Raw genomic sequence first — 21,784 nt, 5'->3', positions numbered from 1 at the left:
TCAGAGATTATCATGATTATGAGCAATATGAACAACACAAACTATGCTGAGGCATAAGGCAATATGAACAACACAAACTAAGTGGAGGCATAAGGTTTGTGTTAGATTTTGAGATAATTATTGCTGCAAGGTTATGTAAAGTCACAATCTCTGGTGTCTTGGTCTATATCCTCTAGGTAGAGCAAATTAACAAAAGATCTGAAAATAAGAGATTGACAAAGTCAGTATAGTGGTGGTTAATATGACACCGCAATAAAAGTGTTAGTTGAAGTCTAGTTAGTTCTTCACCTAGATTTTGTACTTGCTTTCACTCCCTACTCTTGCTCTCATAATCTGACATTGCTAGCTTAGCCTCCTTTGTCTTATCACTACCACCTATTAGACATTCTCCATATTAGCTATATTAAAAGCTATATTGTTTACTGTACTTCCTCACTTCTGAGCCCTTGTACATGCTGTCTCTTAAGTCAAAATTTGCTTCCTCCTCCCATCCCACACACTTTCTTTTTTATCAAGGCTTTTTTCAAACATTTCTTTTATAATAAAATCTTTCAGTCTTCCTCCCTCTAAGTTAGGTATTCCCTTATTTGTATTCCCAGAGCATCTGTATAGACTTTTGTATTGTCATTGTTTTTTTTACAGGTTTTTCCTAAGCTATACTGAGTTGTTTTTTGTTTTTTTTTTTTAAACTTGAGACTAATACTTCTTCAGCCTTTGTCTTTATTAGTACAACTTTTGGCATAATTCATAGATTATACTCTTACTATGTTCATTAAAATATGAAGAGAGACTAGTTAGTAGACTGAAAAAAAATCTAGGCTAGAACTTAGATGATAGAAGGTATTGAAAAAGCAGTTGTGAAAGCCACTGTGAGGGATAGAACAAAGAAAGAGAAGTAACTCAGGAAATAATTTTTAAATATTATGGATTAGTTTATTCATTTGTGCCTCTCAAGTAGAAATATTAGAACCTTGAGTGGTGCCTTGAGTGGCTTTGGACTTTATTCTGTGTAAATGGAAAATAGAGGGTTTGAGGCGGTTTAAAAGTGACAGTTTGGCATACACGCACACACACACACAGATTTTAATGACTATAGTTACTCTGTGAGGAATGGACAAAACAGGTAAGAGAGGAAAAGGTTGATGAGAGATGACCATGGATCATTTAGAACCTTGACTTAAGATTGGAGATAGATTTTTAAATTAACCTACATTTGTTTACAAACAGGAAAACTATCACTCTGCCCTGGGATGTGTTTTTTTCCCCTGGGAAATAGGACTTCATGCCTGGCCTAGCATTTACTAACATTATAGACAATATATGGCCTTGCTGAAGGAAATTTGTGAAAAATTAAATAGTTTGAATATGATCTTAGTTTATTTTTAACCTTTCCCTATTTATCTTTTCAGGTATACATACATATTTTTAAGCACCAGTTATAAACTGTTGTCATTTTCTTTCCCAGACCATTTATAAAGCACCAAGCCTTCCTTATCCCTTCTGTTTTCAATCCCACCTGGACTTCTCTGAAGTTGTTTGCTATGATGATCTCAAGTTGAAATTCTGCAAATGCTTTGTCTCTGATAATTATTATTTACTGCATTTAACTTGGAAATACTATAAATATTGAGAGTATCATGCCTTAGGAATTCCTAGCCTGTTCAAATTAAACAATGAAGAATTATGCTGAGAAAATTCAGCCTAATTAGTTCCTCCATTCTGCTTGTCAGCGTATACTACTTTATTTTGAGGCCAACTCTTTTTAGGGTCAGATTGATTGAAAAGATTATTAGTGTAAGCTAACCTATATATGTATATTTTCTGCTTTGTTTTGTGGAATCAAAGGAAAGATGAAGTGCGTTGATTAAATTATTTAGATCTTACTCAAAAAAGGCTTAAGACACATTGCTTTTGGTACATGCCTGTTCATATTCCTTTGTGGTATAATCTCAGTTTTTATTTCTCATTATAATCATTACAATCATTACAATCTCATTGCAATCATCTGGTATAATTGTTGAGAGATAAGATAGTTAACAAAGTTGATCTATACATTTGATATGTGTACCTGAAAAATTGTACATACCAAAGAATTCAGTGAGTTTTGTTTGTAATTGTGAAATACTTTTATTTTTAAATTCATTTTTTAAATTTCCATTTACCAAATTGACTTTAATATATACAACATAATCAGTAAATTTTGATATAGTGTTGACATACCCTCTTTGAAATGATAAAAATTGATTTCTCCGTTTCTTTGATTCTTTCTCTTATCCAGGAGGCAATTTGAATACCTTTCCCTTTCATATCAAGCATTCATTTGTGTCATCTGTCCTTCAAATACATCTTTTACTCCTGTCATTACCACAGGGTAGTCTGATCCATGGTCATCTCTCATCAACCTTTTCCTCTCTTACCTGTTTTGTCCATTCCTCACAGAGTAACTATAGTCATTAAAATATGCATATGTGTGTGTGTGTGTGTGTGTGTATGCCAAACTGTCACTTTTAAACTGCCTCAAACCCTCTATTTTCCATTTCACATAGAATAAAGTCCAAAGCCACTCAAGGCACCACTCAAGGCCACTCAAGGCACCATAGGACTTGGGCCCCACCACTATCTCTGACTTCAGTTCTACCATTCTCTACTAAGTTCATGTTGCTTTAACCATACTACCCAGGATCTTGCTGTTCTCTACTGAATTTTCTTCCTACACAGGCCTTTGCATGGTTGGTCCTCTTTCTTCTTTGCTTGATTGTTACTTCCTACTTTCACCCCTTCTGACTATTCTAAAATATTTTCATGTCCTGTTCCATCAATCTATATGGAATGAAGGACAGCCCATTTAAAACTAGCTTTTGTAAAAAACTGATTATGTTATCTGTTTTTCTTTCAGATTCTGCCATGTGTCAGAGAATTCTGTTTCATTCCAGTATCCATCCCTTGATGCTCTTTCATTTGGATAGCAGCATATTTAGTTTTTTGGGGTGTTGTGGGGTTTTTTCTCTTCTGAAGTCACATAAGAATTAGCACTTTCACTGATGTCTAATTTCTGTGTTGAAGCACACAAAACAAAAACAAAATTCTGCATATTTGTATTCTCTCTGACACAAAACAGTGAATCTGGGAAAATCTGGTATTGATGGAAGAGTAACATTTCTGTTTTCCTTTCAGGCATTTCTTATGTTTAGTTTTGCTTTCAAAACAGTAAAATCTTCTTTGTACAGTATTAGCAAGAACTTTTTTATTCTATGCAGTTTCAGTTTTGGAATTCTATGAGTTATTAATTGGTTTTGATGATAAATGTTATACAAGAACTGTCAAAAGAGAAGTGTACTTTGTATCCATTTGAGTTAATTTATGTGTACAAAATTTAATGCGAAATACCCTGGTATTCTCTTGAAATTTTATTACATTCTTTAAGTTTCATGCTAGTTTTCTCATGTCTGTCTAGTTTAGAATTAGAACTCAGTAGTCAAAGACAATTTAAATGAATCCTTAACTTTTGCAAAACAAACTTAAAAAATCTCAGATATAGAGTCTTAACTTGCAGGCCAGAAAGTGCTTTTTCGCACCCTTTTGTGAAATAAAACTCACTAAAAATACTTTCTTCCCTAGTAGGAACTTTTTAGGGGCCTTGATGGATAGGGATGTGGAATGCTAATCCTGTGATTGCATTCAGAATTATAGAATAACTTCATGAGATTCCCTAGGGAGGCCACTGCCCAAAGAAAATTGTGTTCTTACCAATTAATAGACCCTTCAAAAAAATATTTCATACCTAAAGAGACTAATATCTTCAAAACTTAGCAAAGTTGTGGTTAAGATGTCCTCAGACCATTGTTCCGATTTAACTGAATGGCTTCTTCTCAGACCTCAATAGGAAGCATAGTTTGCATTTCCTATAAATTTAACAGAGGCCTTAAGATAGAGTAATTAAAATAGCCTGAAACAGACTTGCACATAAAATTTGGCCTTTAAAGCCTGCAAAATCAGTTCATCAAATCTGCTGATAAGCAGTGGTCACTACAGTGTTTCATTTTAAAATGAGAAGTAAAACAAATTTTGTATTTATAATCAAAGAAAATACCTTTCGTCATTTATGAGTGTACCAGATTGATGTTAAACTTGATGTGAGTTTCCTCCCAAAATTGTGTGTGTGTTCAAGTCTTTACAAATCTTTTAGGGGGAAAACACAATGATCTTCAACAACTTCAGTCGGTACATAGTTTTGGAAACTGTAGAGGTCACCTAAAAAAAATAAATAAATAAAAATTAGCACAGATTTAGTATTTATCTTGGTGATTGCTCAAAATTACTAGTGTTACATATGAAAAAAACTTAATAAACAAGTGTAAGCAGGTTATATACACAAGGGAGGTCATAAATTTACACCTTTATCCTTTTGTTTTATGAGTGGGAACATGTGAAAATTTCCAGTATGGCATTTTGCAGCAACTCTAGTAGTGCTTTATCTCAGTAAACTTAGAAAAAGAGATAATTTAAAAAGTAGATATAGTGATAACAAAAGCACTAATGTTGAAGATGCATGTGAACATTTTGCATAATTAATCTGAGGAAAAAAATCTTTGCTTGGAGAAGTTATATTTGAAATTATATTTGAAATTATATTTGCTGTTTTTTAAAAGCGACTTTCAGTTTTTTTTAAAGTAAGTGGAATTATTGCATGAGATAGGCTTTAACTTTCTCCTCTTTTAGAACCTGGAAAAAACATATATTATAGTTCTGTAAAAGTGAGAATTACAGCTTTCTCATGTGCCCCATCAGCCCTTAGTTGATTCTTTATCACAGAAATACTCCTTTATTTTCTCTATTTCACACAGAAGTAAGGTAAAGTCTCACGTTTCCCAAAATGTTACGTTTGATAAATGTAATGTTTTTGTTTAGGTGACAAACAGCATGTTTGGTGCTTCAAGAAAGAAGTTTGTAGAGGGGGTCGACGGTGACTACCATGATGAAAACATGTACTACAGCCAGTCTTCTATGTTTCCACATCGGTCAGAAAAAGATGTAAGTTAATCAGTTGCATTGTATTTACTCAGCAGTTTATGTTTATTTCCTTTGGGTTTTCTGAAATGCAGTATGTGAACTGCTGAGTGTCCCATCTTTAGTTTAATGACTGTGCAAACAAAGATGATGAGCTTATATTCTAATTGGACACAAAAACCCCATGATTCACAAGTTGGGATATGGAAATCCTGTAGGGTAAGAAGTCCTCAAAGACATGAAGTAAACATGGTATTATTTTTAAAGCATTCATTGTTTTTTAATTTGTTTAGTAATTTGTTGTTTTTAATTTAAAACAAAATGTACACATAGTATAGAAAACAGACTTATACAGATGTAAAGATACAATGGCACATATAAATGAACCTTTAATTTTGTTTTGTAACCTAACTGTAATCCTAGACCTCAGGTAGAAAGAACATTTTTCTCTTCAACCATAGGGATGCTACAATAGACAAATTATTCAACAACTATATACAAAATAATGGAAAGTGATATATTATAGAAGCATGAATCAGTGCTTTGGAAGGCTAGTTCTATAATCCTATTAGAATGAAAGGTATTTAGGATCTAGTCAAGTCATAATAAGTTGATAAAATATTTTTAAATAACTTCAGTTATTTTAAATGTGGTAAGCTACTTTCAAATAATGCACTATATATTATAGTTAAACCAGTTGCATTCTTGCACTTTATACTTGCCCAGCCTTTTTTCTCTCTCCAGCCTTTACAGATACACTGTTTGTAATTTCTCTATCTCTATCTATATGGCAATATATTCTAGTTATTAACGTAATGAGATTTTTGCTGATGTTTAAAATACTTATCCAATCCTAAGATATATAACAAACACCCTCATTTTTTTCCATCAAAGTTGATTATTAGTAAATCACTTTCTGTGTCCTTTTAGAATTTTATTATTTTTTCATAGCAAATTGGCTTAACAAGGTTTAAGTTAGGATTTTGGTGGGCTAGGCTTTCCCTTCCTATTCCTATTATTTTCTATATTAGTGTCAGTATCATTTATTTTTACTTGAAGATTATGTCAGTTGCATCATTTGGACTCTTTAAATTACGTGTATGATGGCTTTTTTTTTAACAATTAAAATGCAGTTGAATAGTTCATTGAATAATGTATAATTTTCTGTTGTTTTACTGCTCTTCTGTTTGCTATTTGATATAAATCATAATTGAATTATTCCTTACATAATATAAATGCTTAGATATTGATCTTATAGTTAAAGAATTTAGGGTGTCTTTCCAGTACCTCACTGCAGAAACTAGTAATGGTATATCAACTATCAAACTAATCTATGTATTACTGTGATTCTGTAGTGTTAATTAAGTTTGAAGAAGAAATGGTGGTGGAATGTTGCTTACTGATGAAAAAGCATTCTTATTCAGGAAATACGAAGCTTTCACACTGAAATCTGGAGTAAACTATGTACAGAGATTTTAGTCAGATACTGTCTTCTAGAGAGCAGGAATACTACGTATTAGTGACTTTTAGTCAGCATTATTACAAATGCTCACACACATACATGTTATCATTCCAGTTTTGTTGTTTGTTACACAAATAATTCAGAATAGTTTGCTTCACAAAACCTTTTTTAAAAATGAAGAAGGTAATGAGGCCTAGATATTAAGAAATGGGACTCTAAATGAGTATAGTTACGTTTTTGGGTCTTGACTTTGCATGTTAGCACTTCAGATAGCAAGAAGACTTAATTTTCTCATCTATGGATTAGAATTATATAGTAGTAACTTACAAATTTATGCTGTTGCTATACTTTTTTTATTGCAAAATAGCACAGGGGTATTATACAATTTTAGAAAATATGTGTGAAAAGAGTAAAATAGCCCTAGTGTTGTCAACCAAAAATAATAATTATTATTTACACTGTTTCTAAGATAGTGGTTTTAGTCTTAAATATTTTATTTTAAAAATACATTATTATTTAAAACTCTGGGGTGGGCCTCCCCGGTGTCGCAGCGGTTGAGCGCTGGGTTGCAAAGCTGCCCGCAGCTTCTGTAGTGCTGTTTCTATCCCCGGCTGCCAGGCGAAGGTCCCACACAGTGTGCAGACCTCTCCTGCCGCCCGCTGCTCCGCTCAGCAGTGTACTTCGTTGCTCTGCCTTTTCTACTCTCCACTCTGGCTCTGGTGAATTCTTTCACCCTCCCGCGCCTCTGACTATACCCAGTGCTTGTATAAATAAAAAAATAAATCTTTAAAAATAAATAAATCTCTGGGGCATAATAAGATTTTCTCCTAGAATGTACTAATTTTTACTCTTATCAGCTCTCTCCGTGCTCTCAAGAATACCAATTATTGTCTTTGTAAATAGAAGAAATTTTTGCTAAATTTATAAGCCACACGTAAACACACAGAAGTGGTAGATCTTATCCATGTAGTTATTGGACATTTGTTATTTCTTCCTTCATGTATTACCTTTTTATCTTTGTATTGAATTTGAATTATCAGTCTTTTTTTTTAATGGTATCTGTTTTTGAGATCATACTTGAACTTTTCCCAACTACTTTCTTCTAGCACTTTTGTACTTCATTCTTGATATATAACTTGTGTCCATTGTATTTTATATATAACTTGTGTCCAAATGTATTTTGGTTTAAGGAATGAATTTATTATGCCCTTCCTTCTTTCCATGAGGTTATCCAGTTCTTAAGATCACAAGTCAGAAAACTTTTCTGTAAAGGATCAGGTAATGCCTTTTAATATGTAGGGTTTTATAGCTGTCATTTTTGTTATATTTTTCTGATTGGTTTTGTATGGATATGAAGAATATGTGTGTGTTTGTGTATTTTATAACCAACTTCCTTACTGAATTTTTATTAGTTTTTTAAATTTGGAATGTGGGCTCTAGGAATCCTACTTCATGAACTTATATCTTAGCTACATGATTTACTAGCTCTGTTGTCCTGGGCAAGATTTTTAGTATGTGTCTCAGTGTTCTCATCTGAGAACAATCCTAGTTGCCATAAATAACTGCTGCAGGTTAACACAAGCATGAAAGCTAGGTATGAATTCAAAATGGTTGCTGTTTTATCAAAATAAGGAAGTAGTCTGTGTTCACTACTTTTAAGACTTTTTAAAAAAGTATAGCATCACACTTCCATGTGACAAAAATAAATAATAGTATATGACTCATGGGTTATTGGATGGATTGAAGGAATAACTGCAAAACTTTCAGAAGCTCAGAAAGCAAATATAAATAAATGTTGTTATTAATGTGAAAATAAAGTGCAACATTATTATTCCATTGATTTTCTTCAACTTTTTTATATATATCACATGCAAATAATTTTCTTTTTGTCCTTTATAATATTTTTGAAGAGAAAAAATTTAAATATTTTTGGGGTAATTTTATATTTTTGTCTGTCTGCAAAATTAGAAAATAATCTTAAATTGTAATTTATGGTAAAGCACAACTGACCAGTGGTTGATTGAATCTTGAAGCCCCCTGTTAAAAAAATAAACCAAAAAAATCAGTTTCCCGATTTCTCCTGTTCATAGAACATAAAATGTAGTTTCTTTATCTTATGCATGGCTGTATAAATATTTGGGAAACTGGTTTATTTGAGACGTTTACTAGTTAAATTGACATGTATATGTCTTCTTTGGAATTCACTAATTTTGCTGACATTTCTATTTTGAAGTATAAAAGTAATTTGTAAGTATTATCTGTTACTTAAATGTATTCATGTGATTGAATAAATCATAGACAGTTTTAGTTTTTTTAAATGGTATTTTAATTGCTAACATTTTCTATTTCTAGTTTTATGAGTCTTTGTATACTTCATGGTTCTTAAGCATTATCATTTCAGAAGCAGCCTTGTGGGAGCTTCTTTTCCCTTGTTTTAATACAGGCTGTAAAGACATGGAAGTGTGACACTATACTTTCTAGAAAAGTCTTAAAAGTAGTGAACACAGACTACTTCCTTATTTTGATAAAACAGCAACCATTTTGAACTTATACCTAGCTTTCATGCTTATGTCAACCTGCAGCAGTTATGGCAACTAGGATTTCTCTCAGACCAATTAGTAAAATACTGTATTAAAATCTAGTATAAAATAAGGATATTTTTGATTACTACTGTCATTGTCATACTCATGACTAGTATACTGCAGTTATGCTGACTGACTGCAGCTCATTGAATTTGTTCTGTCACAGGACATTGGCACTTTCTGTTTTCAGATCTATAAATGGTTCTCTCTCACTAAATCTACTACAATATCTTACCTAAGTATGCTTCTCTCTAATATCACTTTTCCTAAGTATCCTTGTATATATACTGTCAGTACTAGTCCCACTATCATTCTAAATTCTTTCTTGCATTTTAGCAATACTAACACCTACCTCTATGTGAAAGTACATATTTATTGTTTAGGCATAAGCCTTTCTATAAATTTGTACTTTGATCTAAAATTCAGACACTATAATACAGTGCTCATTACTATACTTTTCTTCGGTCCCCGGCCGCCGGGTGAGGGTCCCACATGGCGCGCAGACCTCTCCTGCAGCCCGCTGCTCCCCTCAGCAGTGTACTTCGGTCCTTCTGCCTGTTCTGCTCCCTGCTCTGACTCTGGTGAATTCTCTCGCCCTCCCTTGCTATCTGATTTATAGGTTTTGTGACTTAGTCACTGTTTTTCTGCTACTTGTCTCTTCTTTTGGACATTTAAATATATTAATCTTCTCATAGTCTTTTCTTTTGTGCCTGTTTGCTGAATTCAGTGACTTTATTTTTTACTGTTTTTAATTTTAAGATGTTCTTCAGATTCTATCCAAATTTAGCATTTTCTCTCCCTTTGTCTCTTTTTCAAATTTGTAGATATGGTATAGTCAATCATACTTGTTCTGGAATAATAATAGAATGCTAGCAATTATATCATAGCCATATATTTAAGTATATTATACAATGAAATTTTAAAGAACATTTGAAAATTTATTTCATTTTTATTTTATTTTTTTAAGATTTATTTTTTATTTATACAAGAGCTGGGGAACAGGCCAGAGGCGTGGGAGGGTGAGAGGATTCACTAGAGACAGAACAGGCAAAAGTGGGGAGTGGGGAGCAGAACAGGCAAACAGACCAAAAGTACTCCTGAGAGGAGCAGTGGGCGAGACAGGAGAAGTCTGCTCCGTCATGTGGGAATCTCTGTGGCTGGCTGGGAATCAAACCTGCACTGCAGAGCCTGTGGACAGCTTCACAGTGCTGTGCTCAACCCTCTGCGCCACTGGGGAGGCCCTTTGTTTCATTTTTAAATGACTTTTGTGACTTTTGAATCTTTACTTAATAAAACTCTGTTGCATTTTGAAATCATTTATCTTTGTGTAGAAAATGTAGTTGATTTTAATGTTTCTTAAAAAAGGTTTTGTCATTGCAGGTGTATTTATGGGAGGGAGTAATTAAGAAAGGTATCACTATTAGCAGGAGCAGTATTGAATATTTAAAACTTGTGTGATGGCTTGCTAACAGGAGCCAGATTTGCCTTTTATAAGCTTTTAAAATAGACAAATTCTAAAAAAGATGTTAGCTTTTTATAATCCTGGATTTCAGGCTTGAATCTAGTAAAAACAGAAGTAATTTTAAAAACAGTTTCTAATTTGATTTCTTTGATATCTTATATATACATTAAACAAAAAATAAAAGGGTTCTTTGTTGCTTCAAGGAAATAACTTGATTCACCTTACTATTTCTTTTAATTATTTCTTGGTTTTTATTGTTTTACTGAAGTGCATGTTATAGGCTGAGAAATGAGGAAAAGTATAGTTATGATTTTTTAGACTGAAGTCATGATAAATAGGTTTTAACATTCTCCTGATTATGTAATACTTAGTGGTTTCCTACCAGTACCCCCCAAGAACATAAATTCTCTTTATTTTACCTCAATTTGTGATGATGAACTTTCTTTCTTAACTCCTTATGCAAAAATTTATTTAATTTTAGGGTACTCGTCAATAAATTCCCCAAAAGTTGAATAACCCTCTATGACTGCTGTTAATAAGAGCCAGATCTGCATTGGGAGGAAGATTGGCTTATTAGCAACTGCTGCTACCATTTGTTAAACACTTATGCTTACTGGGTGTCATATTTTACTTCATTTAATCTTCACTTTAGCTCTGAGGTAGGTAGTGATATTTCCATCTAATAGGAAGGAAACAGAGGCTAGACTGTCCTATATTTAAGTGGCAGAATCAGGATTCAAACCCACATTTTTTTCCTTACTCTCAAGCTGGATTATTTCTTATTAAGCTGCATTCCCTTCCTTAATGTATCTGTTGATCTAAAGTTCTCTGTTTTTCTAAGAAATTTACCTTTTGGTTATTACATTTCAGCATTTAAAAAAAATATATTTTTATTGTCTATTAATTGTAGTTGTACCAGCATGCATTTCTTGGGTATTTCTTTGCCTTCATAAATAACATTTCCCTCACTTTATTGTGTGTTAAATCCATTTTTAACACTGATGTAGTTCATGAGGCATGCTTTTGGAGTTTAAAATTACACAGTGTTAGGGATTGATTTGATAAGAAATTATATATTTGCATTTTGGACACATTTTAAGCAGTCATTTTAACATGTTTGTATAACTGACCAATGCTTTGTTTACATAGATGTTTTGAAAGTTATAGTCTATTAAACTTAATATTATAAACTACTTTCATATTCCTTTAATTCGGTGTTTACTAATCTTCATGTACCCACATCTAGAGAAAATGATAATATTTAGTATGTCATAATGGTAAATGGATGACCCCAGTGCTTTTGGTCTCAAGTACTTGGCCCTAGGCCTCAAGCCCCTCTGTGGTCATGCTGTGCCTTCCAGTATTGAAAGGGCTGGTATCTTGACACACCTATAATTCATTAATGACTGTGTAACCTTTGTGAAAAAATAGACTAAAGGTTCTGTTCTTTGGAGTTATGTATTAAATAAACATAAATTTCTGTGAAAACTAAGTTTAAGTGGTCCATTCTAAAATGATCACATTATGGATCATTCTAAATCATTGCTGGCCTTAGAAACAGCTATAATCGTTTGCTTTCATTTGTAGTTTGTCTTAAGAATTTTACGTAAACCTTTTACCTGCTATCACCAGTTAAAGTTCATTATGTATTACACATTTCCTTTGATCTTGCAATTTGGAAATGAACCTTTAATGTGTTTTAAATATTTCCAGTTATGTGGTAACGGTAAGGATGACTACACCTAGCAAAAGAATTTGATCAGGTATAAAATGCATATTCAGGTTAATTTTAGATTGCACACCCTCTGCATTTGAAAAGGAGTATTTTTGAATTTTGATGCTTTTTTTAAAAAATTAGAATTTGTTACTATATTTAAATGCTGCTGTTTTTAGGTAGGGTGTAACTGAGCCCTATCTTAGAAGAGTCTGAAGTATATCATTAGTTTCTAACTACTGTTTTATACAATTTTTTGGTGAATTTTAGAATAATTAAAACCACTCAAAATTTTGACTTCAAAACAGCTAAAATTAGTGTTGTATGAAATCTCTAATGTTTAAATATTTTTCCTCATGGTTTGATGTGGTCGTTGTTAGCATAGTTCTTCTCTGGAAACTGCAGATTAGCCTCTGATAGATAGTTCCCTGCCTGGTGCTTCTCCACCCACCTCCTTTTTCCCTGTTCTTTTCCATTTCAGCAGGACAACAAATACTGTTGCTCTACCACCAGAGTGCCTTTCCTTAATGATTTCACTTGTACTGTTCTAGATTAGTATCTAACCATTTCCATCTTTTCTGCTTTTGAAAGTGCCTTTTCAAAGCAGTTTGATAATGTCATTTTCTTGCTTAACTTTTTTTTCCTCTTCATTATCATAGTTGGTAGCCATCTTTGTATGGCATTTAAAAAGACCCTTTACCATCCAACCTCAGTATACTCTCTTTATTTTCCATTCTTCTATGCCCCAGTCTGCAGTGAAGTGAGCCTTATCTCTTTTCCCCAATTATCCTATTACCTAGTCACTCATATATCTTATTTTATTTGTGTTCTGATTCTATCACTAACTTAAATCACACTTGAACTGTGTTTTTTCAGCCTGAAATACTTGTTATCTGTACCTACATCAGATATTACTGCCCTGCAGAGTACTTCTGTTACCTCTCCCTTATTTAGAATTGTCTTCATCCCGTGATGTTTTCTGTTTTCTATAGAGCATGTACTGTATTGCATCTTAGAATGAATTAGGTACATAACTCATTCTGTTATTCCACAATAGCCTTCCACTTCCATTATAACTCTCTTTATGACATACATGGTCCATGCTGTATTTAAGGTGTTTCGATGATTATTATAAGACACAGAATATACAAACACGTACCAGTATTCACAGAGTTCCATTTACTCACCTTAAATATCTACTATGTGCATATACTACCACATTCCATGCTAGTCTCTATGAGGAAATATGAATATAGCTTATTCCAGGAATGTTACATGCCTTCAAACAATTTATGTTCTAGTAGGAAAAAATGATATTGATGCATTAAGTTTAAAAGCAATTGCTGTAAAATTATCTGATAAATAGTATAAATAGTAATGTATATTTTTGTCAGTATTTTTGACTTGTTCTTTGGTATTGTATTTTCTTTCCATTTATTGCATGGTTATGAATATGATTAAGAGATTTATCTACCCATTTGATACACATCTGTTCTTATAAAATACAGAACTTTCTATCTAGGTGATTTTATTTTTAGTTTAATAAAATGACTAGAATTTTAATGTATTATCTTAGAAACAAATCACTTATGTATTTATATAGACTGGCTTTTTAAGATACTGTCTTCTTGTTTTTGTTAGCCTCGTTTCATTTTTTCACAGAAGTAGTAGTGTTCCTGTAGTTTCATTTATAGTAATATGAAAAAACTTCTGTAGTAATTAAAAGTTCATTCCAATCCACACAGATACTTTCATTCAATCTTGGTATTAGGAAATAGCGACTTTATTATATGTTTGTTTTATGTTTTTCTGAACAATGAGAAGTGTAGGTTTGACTCACATGGTATGTACAGATTTGTAAAGTGTAAATGCAATGTTCTATGTACTTTCTTTTATGCTCTAATATAATTAATTTGTTTCTAGATGCTGGCATCACCATCTACATCAGGTCAGCTGTCTCAGTTTGGGGCAAGTTTATACGGGCAACAAAGTAAGAATTTTGTATTTATTCTGGAATACTTTATTTAAAGAAAAAAAACTACCAAATAAAGAAAAAATAGTGCCGCCCTTGTGGGTATATCCTAGGATTTAAAAGGAAAGATAATTAAATTTTCAGTTTTCTTTATTTCACTTGCCATAACAAAACCTCATTATTTCAGTCCTTTCTAATTTATCATTTGTTGTTATTTGGATATAGGATCGATTGAAATTTGTTTCTGCATCTTATGTTCATTTGCAGTATTCTTGAAGAAGAATTTGCTAAACAAATTAAAAATAGACATCCTTTCTGCTTTTGCAAGAGGAAGTTACAGGTTTTTTTGTTGGGGAGAACCGATTGATTAATTTGTCTATTTTTGTTTCTTGGCCTTTTTTATTGTAAAGCTCATTACTTAGCAGTTTGTGAAACATTCTTTGTTTAGCAAATATTTCTTCCTTTCCCTTAGCTCAATCCTGGCACAAAATTTATGTTTTGACTCACAGATCAAAGCTTTTTCTATATGAAAGATTTATTTCTTTTAAAGTATTGAAATACTTTTATAGCGCTTAGCACAGTGCCTGGCGCATAGTAAGCGCTCAATAAATGTTACCCACTATCATAAAATTTTTATAAAACTAAATTATAAAATCTTGCTATTTTTGTCAAATTAATTTTCCCAATTATATAAGATTTTATCATCTCTGTTAATGTCAGAGACTGCTGATCTCTCATCTCTATTAATGGGAAGGGGAGTGTTAAAAGGGATGTAAATTCCCATTAAAGATTACAGAATAATTGGGTAAACTGGAGATGACAACTTTAATGATTGTCTTAACCAGCTTCAAATGAAAATCACTTATTTGATTTGAAATGCTTTACCAGTATAATAAAAGGCAAAGTTTTGGCAGGTATCAGACTAGTTTGTCATACCATTTTACTCTTCAAAATAATTTTGAAATTTCGTAGAGGGAAGAAACTTAATTTGTTAGAAAGACATAATTTCCATCTACTTTTTTCTCTCCATCTTTTGTATGTGGCCTTCCTCTTTTGATATGGAACACAATTTTGTTAATATGTAATTAGTAAATTATTAATTGCCTATGGATATTAGCAGTTTTCCTCTAGTTAAGTCAAAAACCTTTTAAAACCATTTTTATTACATAAAGGTGTTATATTTTATCCACAATGTTCATACTACTTGTTGAGTAAATTTTATTAGCTAGCTTTTACCTTTCTGATAAGCCCTTCCCATGGAAATATTAATTATTTTAAAGCTACCTTTTACTTCTATAGCATAACTGCAAAGAGTTTATCTTTTAAAACACGCAATTTATCACAGCGGAAAGTAGATATAGAATGAAGGGAAATTGTATTTGAGAAGGTAAGGTTATTTGATGAAAAAGAATGACAGTTATCTTACAACATAATTAGCTGTATGGATTTTTAAAATCTGACCTAATTTTTTTTAGTCCCAAATGTGAAATTGTATTGGTCTAAGATAAGAAATGGAATGGGTTTGAAATAGTTATTTTATTAATATGATAGACATTTTTCGACCTTTTAATTTTATAAGTGAGTGTGCTGATTAAGATCATACAAAGATAAATACAAAAATAAATGAGCAAAGTTATTTTCATTAGAAAAAGTATTTTAAAGTATTTATTAGTTTAAAAAAAACCATGATAAATATTTCCTTTTGAGTTCAGCATATAGAATGGCTATATTCCTGCAGCATTGGTGAACCAGTCCTTTTATGTATGGCTCACTCTTTCAATTGACATTGTAGTATTAGCCTACAGAAAAACTGAACCTTAGAGCAACTGAAACTGAAATATCTCAAGACTGGGTACAATATTTCCTTTCCAGGATACAAACTAGAAGCCTACAGTTAGTGAAAAAAGAGATTGGATTCCCAGTTTTTCTGTGTTAGAATAGATCTGAGAGGGCCAGGTAGTTTATTTAGCTATAAGTAGTCTGAACACTCACCCTGTCAGAGAGAACACCAGCTGCTGTGTGGAATAAGTTATATTGATAAAACTTGAAGAGCTCACTTTAATAAAGAATGGGGAGATAAAATAAGATGGGAGTAGATTAGTGATAATATTCTTATGGCAGCTGTTTTTAATTGTGCATTGTGTTTGAAAGTTCAATAAGAATTTGTACCATTAGAATGGATGTGTACTATCTGTTGTGTTCTTGATGACTTGGAGAGGTGAGAAGTGGAGAAGGAAAGAGTGCCTTCTCCAAAACTGAGACTCAACTGAGATTAAACAAGGGAGGGAATTCCTCTTGGAATGGATACAGAGCTGCTTAAACCTACATTTTGCCAGGTTTGAATAGAAGTGATGGGGTTTTCATAAGGGTACCCAGAAAATACTGGACTGGTGCTGTTTTGTAAGATCACAGATTCTAGTATAGTATGATTGTATCCAAATACATAAGTAACTTCTCACTCAAGGGTTCATCTGTATAAGATGCACCAGGTGAAAACTATAAAAACCAGTGAATGGAATTTTGTATTCAAGTTACCTGATATTCTTTACTTGTATGGCTTGAATATGTGCATAAGTGTAAAGGTATACTTTACAGGTATATAGACCCCTGGGTTCCAGAAGCTGTCTATAAGTTGGAATGAACAGGGAACCAGGAATTAATTTCTGTTGAATAGTCAGTGCATTGAAATTAAGTGGGTGTGTAGTTGTAATTACTTTTTCTTACTTACCAACAAATATAGTGTCTTGGAGGAGGAAAAGGAAAATATAATTATTGGATGCTTCCTATGTGCTTAGTATTTTATAGTCACATAAGCTAAATAGTTGTCTGGATTAATCCGTTCATATTTGTATCAGAAATTCTCAGAGGAGTTAAGTCTCTGCCTGGGAAAGGAAATATACTTACCTTTCTGGGATCCAAACTCCTTGGTGAGAGCAGTGTCAGAGTCTCATCCTTTCAGCAGCATCCCTTAGTGTCCTGTTTTAAGAACAACTTTGTGAAGACTATTTGTTTGGTGGTATACCTGAGCAAAGGTGGGTAGTTCAGAAGTGATACTAGTGATGGTGTAGTTATCCATATGGCTCAATTTGGCAGTGTCAGGAAATTGTAGGACCATCTTACAAATGCATGAATTAATATTGAATACTCTGGGAGATGTTGCTCTGAAGAAGCACACATTGTAGTTAGGGAGATCAAGATATTTTTATATATAAAATATTAAATAACACTCTACATTGCTAGTGCATAGATCAAAAGGTTGAATGTTGAATAGTACAGGCAAACTTTTATACTCTAGAGAGAAAAACATGGTAAGCTATTATGGTAAAATAAAGCTTCAAAAAAGAAGTAGAAGTGGAATTTAACAGCTACTGAGTGCCTTCTATACATAGTATAACAAGGTAGATATTGTAGATATGTTCTAGAAGACATCACTCACTCTCATGCCACCTTGGTACAGTGTAAATTCTACTGTTATGTTACTGCTCTTGCTTTTATTGCATGTCTTTCATTGCCTTTGTAACCTCAGTACTCTGTTCATGATAGGCACTCAGTAAATGTTTATTGACTATATGATAAGTAAAATACATGTAGTGTAGTAGGATAAGATACACAAGGCATAGGTGAAGTAGTACAGAATTGTCTGGGTATTTCAAAGGCAAGGCTATGTTACATGTCTTGGAGGATTTACATGAGGTTATTTTTGACATTGGCCTTCAAGAGACTATGGTAAGTTTGTTTTAGTAGGGGGAACAACATTCACAGCATGGAATAGGTTTTGGGAGTGGTTCAGCTCATCAGGGCGAAGGAAACCTACTAGGATATTGCTGGTTTCAGCCAGAATTCTGCAGAATTCTGAAGAATAATGTATCTCATAATCTTAGATATTTTTCCAAGTTCAGGAACATAGCTATAGCAAGCATACAATAAATCTGTGAATTTTGAATTGAGAAAAGCAGTTTCAAGTACCTACCCATGAGTAACGTATTATTCCAAGATCTAAGACATTTGGGATAGTTTGGAAATAGAGCTAATATTTTTGGTGATGTGCAGGACATGAAAGAAAGAGAGGGAGCAAGGATTTTGGTTTGTTTTTTTTTTTAAGGTTTGAGGCCTGCATTTCCTTGTGAATGGGTACACTAATCTATAATGGAGGAAATTTATTTTATTTATTTGGTTATTTATAATCCTCCCCTTATAATGGAGGAAATTTAGGTTAAAGATGTACAAAGTTTATGTAGGTGATTGACACAGCTGCTCCACAGCTAGATTTGCAATTCTTGCAGAGGTCAGTGAAATACTATATGGGACATTCAGCTGGTTTTAGCGTAGCAGCTTCTTACAATTCATAATTTTGAAGATAGTTAGCGCTATCCATGCTTCTTACCTCATACCCAGAAGCAAGTCTGCTCCTCCAGTGACCTCATTTCATGAAATTTATGAAATGAGGGGGTTTTTTTGCTGGGGTTTTTTTCCTGACTGAACTGGTCAGAAATTTTTTTTGCCCACCAAGCTCATCACCACTATTGAAAACCTGGCTAAATATCTTTCATTGTTTATTTCATGTTCTTTCTCCTCCAGGAAACCTTTTCTGGCCCCAAGGCCATCTACTTTCATGTCTGAGTTCAATATATATATATATAGGGTGTGTGTGTGTGTGTGTGTGTGTGTGTGTGTGTGTGTAGAGGGGGAGAGAGAGAGAGAGTGTGTGTGTGTATACATATATACACACATATGTATCTTTTGTAGAAAAAAGTATTCTAGGTGGACTGAAGGTTATGAGTAAAGGTGCAGAGGCAGATTGGGGGAGGGAGAAAAAAGGAAGATTTTAAGTAAAATATGTAATATGTAAAAACAGTGTGTTGGGGTGGGTGAAATATTAAGATTAGAAGATTCAGATACCAATTATGTCTTAATAAAGATGGGGAAAAATAAAATAAAGATTATCAGACACTTTGGGGTCCTGACAAAACATTATGGACTAAATTGGAGTTGGATTTTAATGCTGTAGGATAGTGGCTTTCATTCCTGACTCTGGAAAACTTCAGCTCTGGGAATACCTGGAGAGTTTTTAAAAATCTCACTGCCCATGAATTACTCAGATACAAAGGAAGTCATAATTCTGCATATGGGGCCCAAATATTACAGTTCCCCAAATGACACAAAAGTTAGCAACTAGTAAGAAGTAGAAAGTGATTGGTTGGGGAAAAAAAATAGAAATAGAAGTCAAGAAATTGGATCATTATTTTTATTTTTCAGTAATTGTTATTTAATGCCTGATGTTAAGTCTTCCTCTGTAATTTAATTGTATGACCTTCCATTGGTAACTTAGTTGGATGATCTCTGGAGATTTTTGTATTTCCAAAATCCTTTGATTGTAGTGAAGGAAATTGCATAGTGAAATAATGTTACAGGGAAGATTAACCAGCAAGTACAGGACAGATTGGAGGTAAGATGATTTGATTTATTCTTTGTTGGTGTGGGCAGGATAGTGAATTCCTAGGGGAAACTAGTTGCTTTGGGAATGAAAAGGGGGACACTTTAAACACTGTTGCATCAGTTAAAGATTTTCTTTCTTAGAAAAGATTTTAGGAGATTTAAGTATGAGTATTCAGGGATTTGGTTGCTATGATTAAATTTTTTCTTAAAATTTTCTTATTAATACATATTTTTACTGAAAGATTGAAGGGCATATTTTGCCACAGGTGTTTAAAGAATGTGCTATTAAATCAGTTGTGTGGTGGAAATAATTCATTAAAGCATTTCTTTGCATTTTCCAATATATTGGAAATCTTTTCCTATGATTGTTTCTAATTATACTAGTGAAGAATAAAGTTCTCGGGCCTCCCCGGTGGCGCAGCGGTTGAGCGCTGGGTTGCGAAGCTGCCCGCAGCCTCTGCAGCGCCGGTTCAATCCCTGGCTGCTCCCCGGCCACTGGCGGAGGGTCCCGCATGGCGCGCAGACCTCTCCTGCTGCCCACTGCTCCCCTCAGCAGTGTACTTCGGTCCTTCTGCCTGCTCTGCTCCCCGCTCTGGCTCTGGTGAATTCTCGCACCTTCCTGTGCTTCTGACTGTACCCAGTGCTTGTATAAATAAATAAATGATTCTTTAAAAAAAAAATAAAAAGAATAAATTTCTCCTTCTGATCCTACGCAATTGTACTAGTTTGATTAAAATAACACATTTAATGACTCCAGTGTATTTTGTTTTCTAAAGAATAAATCTGCATATTTTCCTATTCAGTAATAATCTTTATGTTCTAAAAGAATTAGTTTGTAAATTACATTTAAAATAACCTGATGATTATTATCAAGTATTCCGAGGCCAGTCATCCACTTTGAAATTCATGTACTACTCTCCACTCTTGTCTTTCAATACCTACTATTTTAACAAAGTGCAACTCAAATCTTCTGAATTTATTAGCTGTTTTTATGAAGTAAATAATGTTGAAGGAAAATAAATACAAAATCTTTGTTCTTCATGCTGTCTTCCTCTACTCTCTGGACTGTAATTAGTTCAAATATGCCAATCCGTAATTGACCAAATAAATAGCCTTCTTTGTTCTTGTTTTCTTCTCCAAAAAATTTTGTGCCAATATTCAGAGAATCTCCAATTTCTAAAGTATTACAGAAATTACAATTTTTTTGTAATATAGCACAGTATTATGTGTTATATATATATGTTTATGAAGTAAATGTCTTGCAATGAGTCTTTTGTAGTATTTATAGATTATTAGAAAGGAGCCAAAGATACAAGATTTTTGGAAATGTTTGTCTATAATGGTGAAGATGTAGAAAGAGTGCAGAGGAAAGGGAAAATAGATCTAGAAGAATAAAAACTTGACAATATAGAGAAAGAGAAAGAAAATGGAAGAGAACAAGAGGTGGAGGTTTAAGAAAAGTGAAGAAAAGTAAACATCTTCGAAAGAGAAATAGCGAGAAAGAAAATAGAATAAAGAATTGTTATAATTCAGTAGGCACCCACATGGGTACTAATTGTTATGTTGGAGTCCCATTGTGCTACTGTTAAGACACTAGAAGTTAAGAGATCTAAAGTCTAGTCTTGTTTCTTTATATATCACCTTGGAAAAATCAGTTAACTTATCTGAGACACAGATTCCTCATCTGTAAAATGCAAACATTGAATTAGGTGATCTTTAAGATCCCTTTCAACTCAAATTGTGTAGTATTTCTTGGTGGTCAGTAATGATAAGAAACACATTTCTGTGGAGAAATTTGCAGTTATAGCTTACTTTAAGACAGCATGTTTTGGGAGAAGGACGGATGTAAGCTCCCTTGGGTTAGATCCATTTTTGTCTGTTTTTCACTACTGTGTTCCCAGCAGCTAGCACAGTGCTTTAACACATAGTAGGCACTCAGTAAATGATTGTTGAATGAGTGTTGTTAAAAGTGTCACTTTGGTCGTTTATTAGGGGAGCACCTAGATGGCCTGTAGAAAAAGAGAGAAGGAAAAAACAGATTTCTTCTGAAGAAATCTTAAATATGAGCTGATATATAATCTCTTGTTCTCCTTATTTTGTCCCACATTCAATGAAAGTGGCCACAGCTAAGGGGCAAGCTCATGGTCAC

At 33.2% G+C, this 21,784-nt stretch overlaps 1 protein-coding gene across 5 annotated transcripts in view; it reads left to right on the top strand.

The window, feature by feature from the left end:
* The window catches only part of CNOT2 (CCR4-NOT transcription complex subunit 2), a gene marked incomplete at both ends in the record, with an annotated part of 67,971 nt that overhangs the window by 22,858 nt on the left and 23,329 nt on the right, over positions 1 to 21,784 (top strand). For 3 of the 5 annotated variants that reach the window (XM_084255805.1, XM_084255804.1, XM_084255801.1), the window contains 2 exons: positions 4,909 to 5,031; positions 14,151 to 14,217. In XM_084255805.1, the coding sequence (XP_084111931.1) occupies positions 4,909 to 5,031; positions 14,151 to 14,217 (190 nt within the window). The remainder of the gene's footprint in view (positions 1 to 4,908; positions 5,032 to 14,150; positions 14,218 to 21,784) is intronic. The other 2 variants (XM_084255802.1, XM_084255803.1) reach the window with 2 other exon arrangements.

Source organism: Talpa europaea (genome assembly GCF_964194135.1).
Source record: "Talpa europaea genome assembly, chromosome: 15".
Taxonomy (NCBI): domain Eukaryota; kingdom Metazoa; phylum Chordata; class Mammalia; order Eulipotyphla; family Talpidae; genus Talpa; species Talpa europaea.
The sequence above is the reverse complement of the archived record's forward strand: the minus strand, read 5'-3'. Positions and strand labels throughout refer to the sequence as shown.